This window comes from Hyperolius riggenbachi, chromosome 6 (assembly GCF_040937935.1).
Source record: "Hyperolius riggenbachi isolate aHypRig1 chromosome 6, aHypRig1.pri, whole genome shotgun sequence".
Lineage (NCBI taxonomy): Eukaryota > Metazoa > Chordata > Amphibia > Anura > Hyperoliidae > Hyperolius > Hyperolius riggenbachi.
In genome coordinates this window covers 179,636,490-179,657,023 of record NC_090651.1, presented here as the reverse complement: position 1 = coordinate 179,657,023, position 20,534 = coordinate 179,636,490, and the positions used below count along the sequence as shown (strand labels likewise).

Here is a 20,534-nt window from a genome sequence, read left to right as displayed (position 1 = left end):
ATCCCCCACCCCCCAAATAGCTAAGGCAGTGATGTCAGTCGTCAAAAATGTCTGACCACTCAGTCACGTGCAAACTTCTGGACAGGAAGTGGATCATGTGATTTTGGCCATATGTGCCCCACACCCGTGAACATCTTTAACTTCCCTAGTGTAAAGGGGAACTTCAGCCTAAACAAACATACTGTCATCAAGTTACATTAGTTATGTTAATTAGAATAGATAGGTAATATAATCTCTTACCCACTCTGTTTTAAAAGAACAGGCAAATGTTTGTGATTAATGGGGGCTGCCATCATTTTGGTTGAAAGGAGGTGGCGAGGAGCAGGAGACACAGTTCCAACTGTCCTGTGTCCTGATTACCCCTCCCAGCTGCACACGCTAGGCTTCAAATGTCAAATTCAAAATGTAACAAAAAAAAAAAATTGCACCAAAACAGCAGAACGAGAACAACAACATTAAAAATCCCATCATGCTTTGCACAGCATCAGGGGAAAGAAGCCCGGGCAGTTTTCTTCTGTGCAGCTAAAAATGAGGCTTGTATAAGAGAAATAAAGTTCTGATGCTGTGAAACTGTTAAAGAAACATCAAGCCTTTTCAGTGCTGCTGAGTCGATTTTTAGTCCGGAGGTTCACTTTAAAGATGAGCCTGACTCGTCCAGCTAAAAGTTGCTGATCTTGGTAAGGATGAGTTGGGCTCGTCCATGCTGTTTGTTAAGGACATTTCTAGCTGCTCTTCCTTCCTTTCTTCTTCCTGATCCTCCCTCTGACCCCCCCCCCCCCTCCTCTCTCTTCTGAACCTCCCACCCTCTCTCCTTTCTGAACTCTGGCGAGATGAACAGGGGAAGTATTACTTACTGAGTCTTTCTCCAGCAATGATCGTGCATGCTTCTCCACTGTACAGCTCCGGGCTACTGTTCACAGTACTGGGAACGCGGCTTGATGATGTCATCAAGCCTTGTCCCTGGTACTGTGAACAGTAGCCGGGAGCTGTACGGTAGGCAGAGGAGCATTTGCGATCATGGCTGGAAAAATCTTTAGTGAGTAATACACCCCGTTGCTCATTTTACAGAGATGCCAAGGCTCGGAAGGGAAAGAGGGAGGAGGAAGTGAACACTGCCTGAGGACACGCATACCTGGCTAACCTATTGTGTGGCTTACCTATACTGTGGAAACTATGCTGGCTAACCTGTACTATGAACCTACAGCTGGCCAACCTGTACTATGAATCTACAGCTGGCTATCCTATACTGGGGTATCTATAGATGGTTAACCGACTGTATTACGCAGCGCTGTACAGAGTATATTGTCTTGTCACTAACTGTCCCTCAGAGTGGCTCACAATCTAGTCCCTTCCATAGTCATATGTCTATGACTGTATCGTGTAGTGCATGTATCATAGTCTAGGGCCAATTAACTTATCTGTATGTTTTTGCGATGTGGGAGGAAACTGGAATGCCCGGAGAAAACCCACACAGACACAGGGAAAGCATACAAACTCCTTGCAGATGTTGACCTGGCTGTGATTTGAACCGGGGCCCCAGCGCTACAAGGCGAGAGCGCTAACCACTACGCAATCGTGCTGCCTCATGCCTTGTCCTATTCCGATTTATTGTAATTAACCTTTGAATAGTTAAACACTTTAAATTTTGTCGCACATGCCAATGAACTTACTGAAACATTAGTATGCGGCTGCATTGCCTAACTGTGCAGTGGCTTACTACACTACGGCTTGATGCATTGTAAATAGAGGGTATACAAACAGAGGCTACACAGCCCCCATGTGAGCTGCTCCGCCCGCTGGCACTATAATCCTCAGTAGCTCTGCTCCCTGCTGTCCCCAATTAATCTGCAAGTGTCGGCAGTTTCTGCAAACTACTCCCCGTTGTTCCCAATAATCTGCAGGCACCGGCAGTTTCTGCAAGCTGCTCCCTGCTGTCCCCAATAATCTGCAGGCGCTTGTCAGTCCCTGCATGCTTATTCTCAACGGGGGCCAAACAGGCACTGGCTCCTACTTGGTGAAGCCGGTGCAGCGGCTACATAGCCCCCATAGGAGCCACTCCACTCCCCGCTGGCCCCAATAAGGTGCAGTACTTCCCTTTTAGGCGCAGGTGGCTCCTGCAAGATTATACCCATGGAGGCCAAACGGCAGCGGCTCCTAGCTGGTGAAGCCAGTGCAATGGCTTCACAGCCCCCAGGAGCCGTACCGCTGGCCCCAAAAAGCTGCAGTAGTCTGCCCTTCTTCCCTCACACTTTTAAGGCCTGTACACACACCTGACTGCAGGCAACGACGGGTCCGTTGGCACCTCCCGATGGGCGGGCGTTCCAGCGACAGTACGACGTGTGAACAGTTTGTCTGCAGACTGATATGGCTGTTTCTGAGCAATCCGCCCACAGACTGTACACACGCCGGACTGTCTGCTAAAAACCCGCCCAGCGGGAGGTGATGACAGACCCGTCGTTGCCTGCAGTCAGGCGTGTGTACGAGCCTTTAGGCACCAGTAGTTCCTGGGGGCCAAACGGGCAGCTTTTCCTAAATGATGAAGCTGGTGCAGCGGCGATATACAGCCACCCTGTGAGCCGCTCACTGCTGGCCTTGATAAGGCGCAGTACTCTGCTCTTCTCCCCTCACACTTTTAGGGGCCTGTAGTTCCTCAAAGCCAGCTCTCAAGGGGACCAAACGGGCATCAGCTCTTACCTGGTGAAGCCGGTGCAGTGGCTACACAGCCCCCATGGGTGCCATTCTGCTCCCCGCTGGCCCCAATAAGCCACTGTACTTTGCCCTTTTAGGTGCAAGTTGCTCCTGCAAGGAGGCCAAACGGGCAGTGCTCCTAGCTGGAGAAGCAGGTGCAGCAGCTACACAGACCCCCAGGAGCCGCTCCATTTCCCGCTTACCCCAAAAAGCTGCAGTAGTCTGCCCTTCTCTCCTCACACTTTTAGGCACCAGTAGTTCCTTGAAGCCTAATTCCAAGGGGGCCAAACGGGCAGCGTTTCCTAGCTAGTGAAGCCGATGCAGCGGTGAATTTGAAGGTGATTCACAGCCCCCTTGGGAGCCGCTTCTCTCCCTGCTGACCTCGATAAGCCACGGTAGTCTGCCCTTCTCCTCCCCCTCACACTTAGGTGCCGGCAGTCTCTGCAAGCCTATTCCCAAGAAGCCAAACTGACACTGGCTCTTACTTAGCATAGACGATGCACCAGCCTTACCAGCTCTGTGGCCAGCAGAAGCAGCCGCTGCCCGTTTGGCCCCCTTGGGAATCTGCTTCCAGGAACTACTAGCACCTAAAAGTGTGAGGAGAGCAGGGCAGACTACTGCACCTTATCAGGGCCAGCGGGGAGTGTAGCGGCTCCCATGGGGGCTGTGTAGCCGAGGGGCAGACTTCTCCGGCTTGTCGGGGACAGTGGGGAGCAGAGCAGCTCGTATAGGGGCTGTGTAGTCACTGCACCGGCTTCACCAAAGTAGGAGCCGCTGCCCGTTTGCCCTCCTTAGGGATCTTCTTGTGGGAATTGCCGGCGCCCCAAAAGTGTAAGGAGAGAAGAGAAGACTACTGCACCTTATCGGAGCCAGCGGGGAGCGAACAGGCTCCAATGGGGGGAGGGGGGTCCTCTGTAGCCACTGCACCGGATTTACCAGCTCTGTGGCAAGCAATCGGCTTCAACTGGCAGCAGGAACCACAAACAATGTAACACAATGGAGAGCACTTTAAAGAACTGTGGAGAACAGGCAATCGCCTAGTAGTGGCAACCAGACCTGTGCTTCCGAGCATTCAGCGGCTAGCAAATTAAGTGCAGTACCAAACATGATGCATCAGTTTACATCAAGCGCCCAAATGATGATATAGACCACATTGCACATCGGCTAATTCACTCAAGTCGATTATCATGAATGATTATTTGGAGAGGCAAAAACTGACGTTCTCACACTGAAGCCCTAATAATATGTACTCCCATTGGCGTGCTGATCCCTCATCGTATACCTCCGATAGTTTCCCCACTGTTCTTTTCCATGTCCCTCAGTGGATTTGCTTCTCTATCGGCGATGACGTTTCCAGGCAATCTGTGTTCATGCCAGGGTCAAGCAGTGTCATCAACATTTGGTTGCAAACTAATTTTTTTTTTTGTATCGAATTCAATACAATAACCTGTATTGAATTCAATATAAAAAAAAAAGTACAAAGAAAAAATGCTTGAAAATTTTAAAATGAACCACTTTTTCCACAGAAATCCTGGGGAAATTGAATGCCAGGGAGGTTGAAAGACAACTGCAGCAAGAGGAAAAGGGGACACTGAAGGGAAATGGCAAGCTTTTAAAATTATTCTTAATCAATATTGTAGTAAATACTGTATATCTCATATGGAAACAAAAAGTCTTGAAAAAAGACCTCTATGGATGAATAGAAAGGTTAGAGATAAAATGGAATGGAAAAAAAGAATGCCTGTAAGGTCCTTAAACAAGGGGACCAAGGCTGCATTAACCATCCTAGCGTTCAATTTTTGTGGCCATGCATCCGCTGGAGGGAATTTTTGTTTCAAATGTGTTTTATATAGTGTAGCTAGCACTAGGATAGCTACACATGTGCCCCAAGTCCCCCGACACCGCTCTGATCCCCCCGATCGCCGCCGGCTATATTTACCTAGCCGTGATCCCGCGAAAATGCAACTTCCCCGAACAACTTCTGTCGTCGACTATCTGGCATGATGTCATGTGCAGTCTCGATACTCCCCATAGCGACGCCTGGAGGCTATTGGAGAGGCTGCGCCATCGCGGGTTCCGGGGGGAGGTATGTATAAGGGCGGCGATCGGGGGCAACATGTAGCTAGCCAAGTGCTAACTACATGATCTGAGACCATTTTTATAAAAAAAACACCCACCTGGGGCCATGTGATCCCCTGCGGCAGTATGGACGAGCTCAGCTCATCCATACCGTTCAGGTGGTTAAAGGATACCTGAAGTGACATGATGAGATAGACATGTGTATGTACAGTACCTAGCACACAAATAACTGCTGTGTTCCTTTTTTTTTTCTCTCTGCCTGAAAGCGTTAAATATCAGGTATGTAAGTGGCTGACTCAATCCTGACTCAGACAGGAAGTGACTACTGTGTGACCATCACTGATAAGAAATTCCCCTTTTTACCTTTCTTGCTCTCAGAAGCCATTTTCTGCTAGGAAAGTGTTTTATAGTTGGAATTTCTTATCAGTGAGGGTCACACTGTGTGTCACTTACATACCTGATATTTAACTCTTTCAGGCAGAGGAAGAAAAAAAGGAACACAGCATAGTTCATTGTGTGCTAGGCACTGTACATACACATGTCTATCTCATCATGTCACCTCGGGTATCCTTTAACCACTTTACCCCCGCGCGTACGTATTTCTCCGCCCCTTTTTCCATCCTTTAACAGCCAGGGACGGAGAAATACGTACTTTCCGCGTTCCCGACGCTGTCCGCGCTCCCGCTCGTAAACACGCCGCCCGCCGTTAGTAAACACGCCGCCGCCCGCTCGCCCAGAGATCAATGAACGGGAAAATCCATTCCCGTTCGTTGATCTAAGCCCCGCAATGATCCGCTGCTCTCCTATGGGCAGCGCGATCATTGTGAGAAAAAACTCACGTGTCCAGCCTCCTTATACTTCCTCCAAGCTTCCGGAAGGAAGCTTGGAGGTCGCATTAAAACAAAAAGTTACTGTGGCCATCTTGTGGCCAAATAGTAAACTACACCCTACACATTTTTCACATACAAATAAATGACTTTTACACATAAAATTAACTCATTACCTCCCACACTCCCCATTTTTTTTTTTTTGTAATTAAAAAAAAATTAAAAAATTTACAATTAAAAAAAATACATAAATAGTTACCTTAGGGACTGAACTTTTTAAATATTTATGTCAAGAGGGTATAACACTGTTACTTTATAAACTATGGGCTTGTAATTAGGGATGGACGCAAAAATGAAAAAAATGCACCTTTATTTCCAAATAAAATATTGGCGCCAAACATTGTGATAGGGACATAATTTAAATGGTTTTATAACCGGGACAAAAGGGCAAATACATTTCATGGGTTTTAATTACAGTAGCATGCATTATTTAAAAACTATAATGGCCGAAAACTGAAAAATAATTATTTTTTTCCCCACATTTTTCCTATTTTCCCATTAAAACACATTTAGAAAAAAAATATTCTTGGCATAATGTCCCACCTAAAGAAAGCCTAATTGGTGGCGGAAAAAACAAGATATAGTTCATTTCATTGCGATAAGTAATGATAAAGTTATAGACGAATGAATGGAAGGAGCGCTGAAAGGTGAAAATTGCTCTGGTGCTCAGGGGGTAAAACCCATCAGTGGTGAAGTGGTTAAGCAATTATAAGCAGTGCAATAACAGTTGTTAAACTTCTTTGGGTTACATTTGATATTCCTAACAATTTGATTTTCAGCTTCAGTCTTTGCCACCCTACTTTCTTTTTTTTTACAAGTACATCAGCTCTAAAAAAGAAAGGTAGACTATATTGGACTCCTAAAGGATGAGGGTGGGAACTTGATGGTGGATGGCCAAGGTAAATGCTTTCTTTGCTTCTGTCTTCACAAGGGAAACATCACTGTTGCAAATTACAGATGCAGAAGAGTCTCAATCTTCCAATGGTAATATTAAATACTTAACGCAGGAAGAAGTGAAGGCAAGACTAAATAAATTAAAATAGACAAGGCACCTGGCCCAGATGGCATACATCCTCTGGTCCTAAGGGAATTAAGCTCAGTTATCGATAAACCCCTTTTGTGACTTACTTTCAACTGGCAGAGTTCCAGTAGATTTGCGTACAGCCCACGTTTTACCCCCAAAAACTCAGATCCAGGAAACTATAGCCTTGTAAGCTTAATGTAAGTTGTGTGCAAACTATTTGAGGGGTTACTAAGAGATACTATACATGACTTCATAGTAAAAAATAATCTTATTTCTCAGCATCAGCATGGGTTTACTAAAGACAGGTCCTGTTTTAAGGATGCAAGGATTGGGGAAGTGTCTGTGTGCACAGATAGGGAACTGGCTAATGGACAGAAAACAGAGTTGTGGTCAATGGTTCATATTAAAAATGGGTGACTGTTAGCAGTGGGGTCCCGCAGGGGTCTGTACTGGGTCCAGTGCTCTTCAATGTATTTATTAATGCTCTAGTAGATGCAGTAGAAAGCAATGTTGCTATTTTTGCAGATGATACACAATTGTGCAGAATCATCAACTCTCAGGAAGATTGTGACATATTGCAACAGGATCTGGATAGGATGGCTATATGGGCACATAAATGGCAGACGAAATTCAATGTTGAAAAATGTTAGTCATGCATTTTGGTCATACCAATGGTTTAGCACCATACAAAGTAAACAAGATACAGATGGGGACATCAAACTTGGAGAAGGACTTATGAGTACTCATTGACAACAAGTTAAATAATGGTATTCAATGCCAAGCCACTGCAGCTAAAACTAATAACATTTTGGGATGCATTAAAGCGGAATATAACCCTGCATTTCATCTTTGCTCTAAAACATTATTTACAGCATTATTATATGCAACCAGCATTTTTTTTTTACTAGACCAGCATTGGAAGGGTTACACACAGAGCTTGAAAGTTCAGTGCAGGAAAATGCAGACGCATCCGAACTTTTAGATAATGTTATCTTGTGTTTACTTAAATGCATCAAGTGAGGAATGTGACACATTCTCTGACTGTGGAGAAGCTGCTCAACACAGACAGTCTGCCTGAATAAATTAATAAAACCAGTTATTAATGAAATGCAAAGTCAGCTCACAAAGCAAAAAACTGTCGTTTTGGGAACCTATAACGTCTAAATGAATAATACTTATGCACAAATGCAAATATGATAACCGTATGGCATATAAAAAGTAGGAAAACATGTTTTTATTGAATATTATGTCAGGGTATTAAAACTCGAGATGCTAGCATAATATCGCCCCTATTTAACTTTCTAGTAAGGCCACATCTGGAATATGGAATTCAGTTCTGGGCACCACATTACAGGAAAGATATTGCAGTTTTAGAGCAGGTGCAGAGTCGGGCAACAAAACTGATGCGGGGGATGGAAGGTCTCACTTACCAAGAAAGGTTAGATAAACTGGGTTTATTTAGTCTAGAGAAAGGACGCCTTAGAGGGGATCTAATTAACATGTATAAATACATCAGAGGGCAATATAAAAGCTTGGCGGATGAGCTTTTTGTCCCTAGGCCTTCTCAAAGGACTAGAGGACATGATCTGCGCATGGAGGAAAAATGTTTTAGCCATTTAGTTAGGAAAGGGTTCTTTACAGTAAAAGTGATTAGGATGTGGAATGCATTGCCACAGGAAGTAGTTATGGCAATTCTATACCTGCATTTAAAGGGGGCTTAGATGCTTTCCTTCCTTACACTGAAAGACATCTATAGCTATAACTATTAGCTAATGCCCAGTGGTGTAGATCCAGGGATTTTATCTGATTGCCATCTGGAGTCAGGAAGGAATTTTTTCCGTTTTGAGGCTAATTGGACCATGCCTTGTAAGGGTTTTCGCCTTCCTATAAATCAATGGGGATATGTGAGGGAGCAGGCTGGTGTTATTAGTTTTCTGGATGAACTCGATGGACGCATTTCTTTTTTCAACCAAAATAACAATGTAACTATAGATATTGAGGCTGCCATCTTTATTACATAGTTACAGTTATTTGGGATGAAAAAATACATACGTCTATCGAGTTCAACCAGAGAACAAAGTACAACACCAGCCTGCTCCCACACATACCCCTGTTGATCCAGAGGAAGGCAAAAAAACTTTACAAGGCATGGTCTAATTAGCGGCAAAAGGGAAAAAAAATCCTTCCCGACTCCAGATAGCAATCAGATAAAATCCCTGGATCAACATCATTGGGCATTGCCTAGTAATTGTAGCCATGGATGTCTTTCAACGCAAGAAAAGTATCTAAGCCCCCTTTAAATACAGGTATAGAATTGATATAACTACTTCTTGTGGCAATGCATTCCACATCTTAACCACTGTTACTGTAAAGAACCCTTTCCTAAATAAATGGCTGAAATGTTTTTCCTCCATGCGCATTTTGTATCTGCAAAAATAGCAACATTACTTACTACTGCATCTTCTAGGTCATTAATATATAAATTGGGTTTACTAAAGACAAGTCCTGTTTGACTAACATGCTCCGCTTTTATGAGGTAGTGAACGCTAATGTGGGTATTGGGAATGCTGTAGATGTGATATACTTGGACTTTGCAAAGGACTTCGACACTGTTCCCCACAAAAGTCTGGTGCAAAAGTTGAGGATGCACGGACCGGGGAAGAGTCTGTGTGCATGGATAGGGAACTGGCTAATGAACAGAGTTGTGGTCAATGGATCATACTCAAAATGGGTGACTGTTAGCAGTGGGGTCCCACAGGGGACTGTACTGGGTCCAGTGCTCTTCAATTTATTTATTAATGACCTAGTAGATGCAGTAGTAAGCAATGTTGCTATTTTTGCAGATGATACAAAATTGTGCAGAATCATCAACTCTCAGGAAGATGGGGATATATACTGCAACAGGATCTGGATAAGGATGGCTATATGGACACATACATGGCAGATGAAATTCAATGTTGAAAAATGTAAAGTCATGCATTTTGATCATACCAATGGTCTAGCACCATACAAAATAAATGGGATACAGTTGGGGACATCAAACTTGGAGAAGGACTTAGGAGTATTTATCGACAACAAGTTAAAAAATTGTTCTCAATGCCAAGCCGCTGCAGCTAAAGCTAACAAAATTTTGGGATGCATTAAAAGGGAAATAAAAACTCCAGATGCTAGCATAATATTGCACGTTTAACTCTCTAGTAAGGCCACATCTGGAATATGGAATTCAGTTCTGGACACCACATTACAGGAAAGATATTGCAGTTTTAGAGCAGGTGCAGAGACGAGCAACAAAATTGAGACGAGGGATGGAAGGTCTCACTTACCAAGAAAGGTTAGATAAACTGGGTTTATTTAGTCTAGAGAAAAGACGTCTTAGAGGGGATCTAATTAACATGTATAAATACATCAGAGGGCAATATAAAAGCTTGGCGGATGAGCTTTTTGTCCCTAGGCCTTCTCAAAGGACTAGAGGACATGATCTGCGCATGGAGGAAAAATGTTTTAGCCATTTATTTAGGAAAGGGTTCTTTACAGTAAGAGTGATTAAGATGTGGACTGCATTGCCACAGCAAGTAGTTATGGCAATTCTATACCTGCATTTAAAGGGGGCTTCGATGCTTTCCTTGCGTTGAAAGACATCCATGGCTACAATTACTAGGTAATGCCCAGTGATGTTGATCCAGGGATTTTATCTGATTGCCATCTGGAGTTGGGAAGGAATTTTTCCCTTTTGGGGCTAATTGGACCATGCCATGTAAAGGTTTTTCGCCTTCCTCTGGATCAACGGGGATATGTGAGGGCGCAGGCTGGTGTTGTACTTTGTTCTCTGATTGAACTCGATGGACGTATGTCTTTTTTCAACCTAAATAACTTTGTAAAAGAGACTATAGCATATGTAACAACAACAACAAGGAAGAATTTTATAAGTCTGGAAATGCCAGGCTAAACAGGTGGCTTTTCAGTCTGGATTTGAATAGCTCCAGGGATGGTGCTGTCTTTACTGGGTGTGGCAGGGAGTTCCAAAGAGTAGGGGCAGCATGACAGAAGGCTCTATCTCCAGATCTTTTGAGGTGCACTCTGGGAGTGACCAAGTTTATAGAACTTGCTGATCTGAGGTTGTGAGAGGTGTGGTGCAGCTTCAGCAAGTCCTTCATGTATCCAGGGCCCAGATTGTGCAGGGATTTAAATGTCAGCAGTCCAATCTTGAAGAGTATTCTCCATTCTACTGGTAGCCAGTGCAGTGAGCGAAGGATCGGTGTAATATGTACAAAGTGAAGTTAAATAGGAAAGTTGAAGAAGTAGAAAGTGAGCTCCCCGGAAGCTGTGAGCCTCTTATAAACAGCTTACCAAGGGTTAACTCTTGACACCACCCTGTAAGTGTACCATGTTGTGTCTGTCAATCACATTTAGGGGCTCACGGGAGGTTGTTATTGGCTCCTGTGGTCATGTGGTTGATACTACACTCTGCACAGCCGTAAATGTGGCTAGCCCTATATGGAACTTCTTTCCGCACGACCACGAAATTATGATGTTTCCGCTTGGTTTGTTTACTTCTTTGCCAGCCTACAATGCCTGGATGTCTAGGCACATTGCAGATAAGCTGCTCTGTGGCCTTCCTGAAACATAAGCAAAATGTTCCACTAAAACCCTCAGAATTGATTCTTTACAACAGGGGTGTCAAACTCCTTGGCAAAATTGTTTATTAAGATTTAACATTCATTAAACAGTCTCAAACTTTTTGCCACTTTCAACTCCCTGCTTAAACCCCCCCACCCTCCGTTTCCTCCCTCTCTGCCACAGATTTAGCCACCCACTTCACCAACAAAATTGTCTCCATCCGCCAGGAAATATCCAGTCTCCAATCTTCACCTCCCACCCCCTCCCAACCAGCTCCTCCTCCACCCTATCCTCCCCTCACATCCTTCACTCCTACTACCACCGAGGAAGTCAACCACCTACTGCAGACTTCCCATATCACTACTTCCCCCCCCCCCCCTTGACCCATCCCTTCTGATTTACTCCAGCCTCACTTCACGGAATTGGCCCCAGTCCTCACTACCCTGTTCAACCTCTCCCTATCCACAGGCACCTTCCCCTCAGACTTCAAGCAGGCCACTGTACTACCCCTGCTCAAGAAACCCTCCCTCGACCCCTCGCTACCCTCCAACTACCATCCTATCTCCCTCCTCCCCTTTGCCTCAAAACTCCTTGAGCGTCTGGTTCACAAACACCTGACCCAGTACCTCAATGCCAACTCACTGCTAGACCCACTGCAATCCGGATTTCGGCCAGCCCACACCCGAAACTGCTCTCACCAAAGTGGTCAACGACCTTGCCTTAGCTAAAGCTGAAGGTAAATACTCCATTCTCCTCCTCCTTGACCTTTCAGCAGCTTTTGACACAGTAGATCATCCCCTACTCCTCCAGTCCCTCAAGTCCTTGTGCATTCACAATCTCGCCCTGTCCTGGCTTTCATCCTACCTCTCCAACAGCTCCTTCACGACTGCCTTCAGTGAGTCCTCGTCTACCCCCAACCACCTCTCGGTGGGAGTCCCCCAAGGTTCGGTCCTGGGGCCCTTACTGTTCACCCTATACACATCCTCCATTGGCAAGGTTATCTCCTCCATGGGTTTTAACTATCATCTGTATGCAGATGACACCCAGATCTACCTCCACACCCCTGACATATCCACCACTACCATGGACAAGGTCTCCTCCTGCCTATCAGCCATCTCCTCCTGGATGTCCACTAGGTTCCTGAAACTAAATCTAGACAAAACAGAATTTATGATCTTCCCACCCCCGCCATCCACGAACCTCCCAGATGTGCATGTCACTGTTAACCACATTACCATTCGCCCTACCTCTCAAGCCCGCTGTCTGGGTGTCACCCTGGACTCCACACTCTCCTTCACTTCCCACATCCAAAACCTCACAAAGTCCTGCAACTTCAACCTTCGTAACATCTGTAAGATTCGCCCTTTCCTGACCTCTGCCACCACCAAACTCCTCATCCATGCCCTCATAATTTCCCACCTTGACTACTGCAATGCCCTGCTGTCTGGTCTCCCTATGACCCGAACAGCCCCACTGCAGTCCATCATGAATGCGGCAGCCAGAATTATCCACTGCTCCCATCGCTCCACCACGGCAGATCCCCTCCTAGAATCCCTCCACTGGCTTCCTATCCAGTCCAGAATCAGATTCAAGATATTGTGTCTGACCTACAAATCTGTCCACAAAACCTGTCCAACCTACATTTCCGATCTTACTCAGAGGTACACACCTAGCCGCTCACTCCGCTCTTCCAATGAACTTCGCCTAACCGCCCTCCGCATCACCCAGTCCCATGCACACCTCCAGGACTTCTCAAGAGCTTCTCCAACACTATGGAACTCCCTACCTCCACCCATTAGGGCAGCCCACTCCTTAAACATCTTCAAGAAAGCCCTCAAAACTCACCTTTTCACTCTGGCCTACTACCCCTCACAAGTGCTCTAAACCCACAGCTGAACTCTGGTCCCCTACCGTTCGTGTCCTTACCTCTCCTTCTAGATCGTAAGCCTTTGGGCAGCGTCCTCCTCCTTTTGTGTCCTACCTGATCATTCACCTCCATTACTGTGAACCCATGCTATGCATCTGAGTGAACCTAACTTGCCTAATCTCAATGCTCCATCCAGTGACTGACTAAGCATTACCTGGTACTCATACTGTTCTGTGTGACCTGGTTTTCTTGTATTCCCGTATTGTCATATTGCTGTATGTCACCCCTAAATATTGTCTGTAACCTAAATTAATGTTCAGCGCTGCGTAATATGTTGGCACTTTATAAATACAATAAATAAACTAAGTCGCATAACTATAGCGAATATGAGGGCCTGGCTCCTCCCCCTTCTGCAGAGTAGCACAGAGGAGCAGTTTAATATTTACCTGCCCCAGTGCTGCTTTAGCAGAAAATATTAAAGATGAAATGTAGCCCAAGGCAACATACTAGTCATACGAGGGGGTTTGGATGCTAAAAGGGGCCCCCATGGTAATTCTGCTGAGGGGGGCATTGGTTGTTGCTGATCCCGCCTCAAACTGATACTGTTTCAACAAGAAACTGTCACCAGCTTGCTCTTCAGGTTGGGAAGGCAGTGTGCGGTTATTGTTTTACTACTTTAAATGATGCACATTTGAAGCTCTGTAGGGCCACATAAAATGGCACGTAGGGCTACATTTGGCCTGTGGGCCTTTTGTTTGACATCTGTGCTTTAGATTGTCTTTTTAAAAGGGAACTCTGTATATAGTCTCCTGACTAAACCATGGTTCTCTAAAGCTAATAGGGATTTTTATATAGCAAGAATCCAATCAATATGATTGCATCTTACACAAACGTGCTGCATGCAGCATTTTGGCGGCGATCACCATGTGATTCTCTTGAACGAGAATTACAAATCACTGCAAAATTTAAATGTTTTTGTGCCGCAACTGCATTTTGCACTCTAAGTGTGAACCAATATTACTGACTCAAAGCCCATGTCCTATTAACTTTTTTCCAAGGAGATATTTTCAAGCCGTCCTAATAAAATCGGGAAAAATGAAGTACTTAACGTAATTTTCCTTTCCTGGTATTTTCCATGGCAGCTTACAGGTGGGGCAGTTCTCCGCCTCCAACTGCCAGATAGGACCTCCCTTAATATAAAAAGAGCTCCACCCTATACCCCATATTACTTGGTTTTAGTACGAGCCGACTGCTAAGGGTGGGGCTGTATGCTGCCATGGAAAATACCAAGAAAGGAAAATTACGTTAGGTAAGTATTTCAGTTTTCCTGATTCCCTGGTATTTTCCATGTCAGCGTACAGATGGGCAACTAACTAGGAAAGAAAGCATTCTTGGGCGGGTAGCAGGTGCAAAACCACTTTAATTTCACCAAAATAACGTAAATGAACAATCAAACAGTAATATTTGATGCCAATGAAATAACATTTCTTCCAAAGGCACTAGAAGACAATGTGGCACGGTCTATTTTATAAAATTTTATAAAGGTGTGACTGGATGCCCAATTTGCCGCCCTGCAAATCGTCTCTAATGAAACCTTCCCAAGGTAGGCCCATAAGGCTGACATTCCTCTTGTAGAGTGAGCTGACACTTCACGAGGTGGGATTAAGCCTCTGGATTTGTAAGCTGCCTGTATAACTTTAACAATCCAGCTTGCTATCATCCTTGTCGAAGCAGGTTTCCCTTTATTTACTCCATTTGGTATAACCAGAAGCCTATCAGAATTTCTGAAGGATTCTGTGATAATTACAGTATTTTTCGGAATATAAGACGCACCTAGGTTTAGAGGGCAAAAATCTGGGGAAAAAAAATGTATACAGTATATATTAAACCTGGTGCGTCCATATTCCAGGAGTGTATTGTACAGTACATGTTCTCCCCATTGTCCTCTTGTGTCCACTGTGTCCCTTTCTGTCCCCCTGTGTGTGGCATCCCTTCCTGCCACCTTGTGTGATCCTCTTGCCCCATGTGTCCCCTCATGTCCTGCGTGTCTCCTCCAGCCCCCCTCTGTGGTCCTCCAGGCCCCTTGTGTCCACTCCTGTCCTCCTGTGTGTGTCTGTGTCCCCTCCTGCCCCCCGTGTGTGTGTTTGTGTCCCCTTCACCCCCCCCCCCCTGTGTGGTCCTCCAGTTCCTGTGTTCCCTTCACCCCCCCCCCCCCCCCTGTGTGGTCCTCCAGTCCCTGTGCCCCTCTCCTGTCCTCCTGTGTGTGCCCCCTCCTGTGCATGTCCATGTGTGTGCCCCCCCCCAGTCCCCATCCTGTCCTCTGCCCCCCCCCCCCTATGTCTAACTCTCCCCCGGTAACAATAACTGCAGAGCAACTCACCTTTCTATGGATTCCAGTGCTGTGTAGTCTGCTGTGTGGTCCTCCGCCTCCAGCATGTTAGCTACACCTGTAAATGAAAAGTTAGCGCAGAGACACTCACCTACTCAGCGGCGGCGGCACGATCTGCAGACATCTCGGTCCCGGGAGGCCGAGATGTCTGCTCACCTACTCGGCAGCAGCCGCGGCGATGGCAGCACGATCTGCAGACATCTCCTCCCGGGAGGCTTCCCCTAGTGACGGCTCCTGCTAATGACTCATTGAGTCATGGGGAATGACTCATTGAATCATTCACAGGAGCCGTCTTTAGGGGAAGCTGCACGGCTCCCCCTAGTGACGGCTCCTGTTAATGATTCAATGAGTCATTCCCCATGACTCAATGAGTCATTAGCAGGAGCCGTCACTAGGGGAAGCCTCCTGGGAGAGATGTCTGCAGATCCTGCTGCCACCACCGCGGCTGCCGCTGAGTAGGTGAGCGTCTCTGCGCTAACTTTTCATTTACAGGTGTAGCTGACATGCTGGCGGCGGAGGACCACACAGCAGACCACACAGCGCTGGAATCCATAGAAAGGTGAGTTGCTCTGCAGTTATTGTTACCGGGGGAGCGGACCGGCAAACCACACAGGGGGACAAGGCAGGGAGTCCCCGACAATGCGGCGGATCGGCGGTTGGCATTGGCAGGCGGTTCTGAAGTCGGGGATTCCCTGCCTTTGGAATATAAGACGCAGGCACTTTTTCTTCCTATTTTTGGGGGAGAAAAAGTGCGTCTTATATTGCGAAAAATACGGTAAATAATGCTTGATTACAGCAACAGGATCCAAAGGGTGTGGAGTGTCAGAATCTTGGTTATTTTTGAAAGATGGAAGAGTCCACTCTTGGTTAAAATTATATGTTGAGGAAACCTTCGGAATGAAGGCTTCAACAGGATTTAACACCACTCTATCCTCGAAAAAAGATAAAAATGGTTCTTTGTGACTGAGAGCTTGAATTTCTGACACTCTCCGCCCTGATGTTATTGCGATGATAAATGCAACTTTCCATGTTATATTTAGGAGTGAACAACCCTGTGAAGGTAGAAATTCAGGAGAAGAAAGATATCCAGTACTGTCGGTAAGTCCCAATGAGGAAATTTAGGTTTAATAGGGGGTCTTAGTTTGAGTGTAGCTCTGAAAAACTGTTTTATTAACGAATTTTGTGCCCATGAAACTCCAAGGACTGCCGATATAGCAGAAATTTGCGATTTCAGCGTGTTGTGTGCTAATCCCATCTCTTAATCCTTTCTGAAGAAAAGATGGTATGTTGCCGACTGATGGAACTAAAGGGTCGAAAGAACTGTTCTTTGCAAATGAGGAAAATCTTTCCCACGTTCTATTATAGATTGACTTAGTTGAAGATTTCCATGCAGACAACAAGGTAGACACTACCTCTCTTGGACAGCCTTGGTTTAGAAGCCTTTGCCTTTCAATCTCCAAGCCGTCAAGTTTAATTTCTTGAGATTTGGATAGATGACGTTGAATGAGAAGATCTGGTACTTGAGGCAGGTGAAATGACTGATCTGATGACAGGGAAAGAAGGAGAGTGAACCATGGCCTCCAAGGCCAGTAAGGAATTACTGCTAGGATCTCTGTGTTCAAAATTAATACTTTCTGTAGGAATTTGAAGATCAGAGGGAAGGGGGAAAGGCATATCCCCTTTTGAAAGTCCAATGTTTAGCTAGGGCATCTACTGCCAGAGCTTTGGGAGTGGGAAACCTCGAAAAGTAGACTGGAAGTTGACTGTTGAGGTGAGAGGCAAACCAATCTATTTGCGGTACTCCCCATTTTCGTATAATCAACTTGAATATTCTCGGGTTTAGAGACCATTCGTGATGGTTCAGGAAGGATCTTGATAGACCATCTGCCTGAAAGTTGTCTGGACCCGGAAGATAAATAGCCGTTAGATCTTTCAGGTGAGCTTGAACGAGAGCCATAATAGGCCGGACTTCCTCCAGAAGTGATTTGCTGTGTGTCCCTCCTTGTCTCTTCACGTAAGACACTGCTGCTTTGTTGTCCATTCGTAGCATGACAGGCTGATTTAAAATCTTTGGTAGGAAAGAACGTAAAGCAAGGAGGGCAGCTCTTATTTCTAAGATGTTTGAAACTACATTTTGGGAACAGAAGTTCCATTCTCCTTGTGCAGCTATGTCTCCACAGATTGCTCCCCATCCTAGAGCACTGGCATCGGTAGTTATTACAATCCAATTTTGTGGAATTAGAGAACAACAGTTCTGAAGATTCTCTGGATCCAACCACCATGTTAGTGATTCCCAAACCGACTGTGGAATCCATATTGGTTGGTAAAGATCTTTTTTTTTCCCATTGAGAGACAAAATTGACTTGAAAGGTTCTCAGATTCCAGTGTGCCCACCGAACTAATGGAATGGTTGAGGACATCTGACCTAGTATCCTCATACACTGTCTGGCATGCAATGTCGAGTTTGGCTTTATTTGACTTAGACTTGTTATAAGTCGATTCCTTTTCTCTTCTGGTAATGCTATTGTACCTGGGATTGTTGAGAACAAAGCGCCTAAGAAAATCATTTCTAGAGTTGGGCACATTTGACTTTTCTTTATGTTTAGAAGCCACCCGAACTCTGTTAGTGTCTGGATAGCTATGGTTTGATGGTGCTGTAACTTTTCTTTCGACTCTGCTAGTATGAGGATGTCGTCCAAATAATGTAATATTCTTATTTTTTGAACTCTCAACATTGAAATCACCACTAGTAAGACTTTTGAGAACGTTCTGGGAGAGGTCGAAAGACAGAAAGGAAGACAGCAGAACTGGAGATGGATGGCTCCCACGACAAAACGCAGATATTTTTGGTAAGATGGATGAATTGGGACATGAAAGTAGGCGTCCTTGAGGTCGAGGGAGCACATCCAATCTCCAGCTCTCACTGCCTTTGCTACTGTCTGAAGAGACTCCATTTTGAATCTGGGAAGGATGATGTAGACGTTTAAGGCCTTAAAGTCTATGACAGGTCTCCAATCGCCGGTTTTCTTCAGAACCATGAAGAGTGGAGAATAAAAACCTGTGAATTTTTGAAGATGAGGAACAGGTTTTACAGCCCCTTGAGTTCTTAAGGTTTGTACATATTCCATTAATACTTGCTTCTTTTGAGGATTTTTGGGAATGTTTGTTTCCTTTTATATATGGTAGGTGAGGTTGCTTTTTGAACGACCACTTGTGTCCTTCGGTGATAATTTTTAGGATCCAAGAATCCAACACCTTTTCCGTCCAGACTGAAGAGAAGCGGGACAGTCTGGCTCCGACTACATCCGTCTGGACGGGCCTCATATCAAAAGGATTTAATACTGGTTTCTGCCGAATTGGCTGACTTGAATTTGCTTGCTCTGAAGAAGGAAGGCTGTGATTTCTTCCAATTTCTATTAAAGTTTTTCCCTGGTGTATAGGAACGGGAATCTTTAAATCTTTGAAATGACTGTTTATTTTGCGTATAGCGTTGTCGCTCAAACTTGCGGTCTTGGGTAAGAAGACCGGATCTGCCGCCAGTTACTCTTTTAATTGCTGAGTCTAGAGTAGGCCCAAAGAGATGTTTCCCATCATAGGGGATCCTTGTACAAGTAGCTTTGGAAGAGGGAACCGCCACCCAGGATCTCAGCCATAGACCTCTTCTGGACATAATTGAAAAAAGCATAGATCTACTAGAAGCCTTGATAATATCTAAGGCCGCCTCCCCCATACATTCTGCCTCTAGTTTCATGTGGTTCAAGTTAAGCATAATAGAATCCTTGCTTGCGTCTCTCATGATAGCGTTTTCAGTCTCAGCAACCCAAACTTTTAGTGCTTTGGCTACAGATGTTAAAGCTACCCCCAGGTCTAGCAGCATCTCCTGAAGAGATATATGTTCTTTTAAGATCCATATCAATCTGACAATCAATTACGTTACGGAATGAGACAGCATCATCTAGTGGCAGTGTCGTACTTTTAGCTAAGCGTAAGACTGAAGCATCTACAATCGGAGTTGACTCTAAGACTTCAGAATACTTCTCTGAAAAGGGATACAGCTTGCGTAAGCGGTTTTTCATAGGTGCCTTTTTGACAGTTTTATTCCACTCTTCTACTATAACCTCTCTTATTTCTTCCATAAAAGGAAAGGACGTGTGATCTTTATTTAATTGTTTATATCTCCTCTTTTTTGGTTTCACTGAGTCTTCTGGATCTGTCCACTCAATTGCATTTTTAACTTGCGCAATGAATGGCGGGATCATAGAAAAGTCAAAAGAATATTCATCATCACTAGAGTCTTCAGAACTCTGATCATCATCTAAATTTTGAGATTGTTTTTGTGAGGCCGACTTTGTTTGGGATGGAATCTGTGGCATCATTTCTGCCATAGTATTCTTTACTGCTTGCTTGATGACTGAAGTAAAGTCCTGACTATCACCAGCAATATCATGAAAGCAATTGCTGCAAACCATTTTATCTGGAAGATTTAAATTAACCACAGAGCCAACATTGGTCCTCTGAAGGTCTATTTGTCTTAGATGTGCATTTCTTAGAGGAACTCGTGTGTGCCTGCTCTGGGGAACTTGAAGATAATCTCCTGGATTGTCTTCGCCTAATTTTGTCAATATTTGGAGATCTGTCTTGTGCTTTGGAGGATGAACGATTGTCTGATCATCCTCTATTTGATTTATGTTTAATATGCTCACGACTGTCTTCTGATTTCTTCTTAGAAGCAGAAGATTTGTGGCTGTGAAAAAAGATCAATAAGATCTTATTAGAATTGATCTTTAGATCAATATTAAATATACCTCATTTGTACTCACCCCCTTTATCTGGAAAGTTTTCTGTGTTCTCTTTGAAAAGATTTACCCATATTTGTACAACAAGTGTGAGCAGGATAGCAATAGGGGGAGGGAGACACCGAGAGCCCGCTATGGTGCAGTATGTACTGAAAGTTAGATGTAGGTGTGTGAATGTAGAGTAATA

General features: G+C 44.9%; 1 protein-coding gene across 1 annotated transcript in view; it reads left to right on the top strand.

Moving 5' to 3' along the window:
- Nucleotides 1-18,915, top strand: part of POLDIP3 (DNA polymerase delta interacting protein 3) — a 216,500-nt gene extending 197,585 nt beyond the window's left edge. Inside the window, exons 6-8 of the mRNA XM_068242119.1 lie at nucleotides 12,106-12,238; nucleotides 16,592-16,649; nucleotides 18,789-18,915. Coding sequence (XP_068098220.1) covers nucleotides 12,106-12,238; nucleotides 16,592-16,649; nucleotides 18,789-18,915 — 318 coding nt within the window. The remainder of the gene's footprint in view (nucleotides 1-12,105; nucleotides 12,239-16,591; nucleotides 16,650-18,788) is intronic.
- The last annotated feature ends 1,619 nt before the right edge of the window (nucleotides 18,916-20,534 follow it).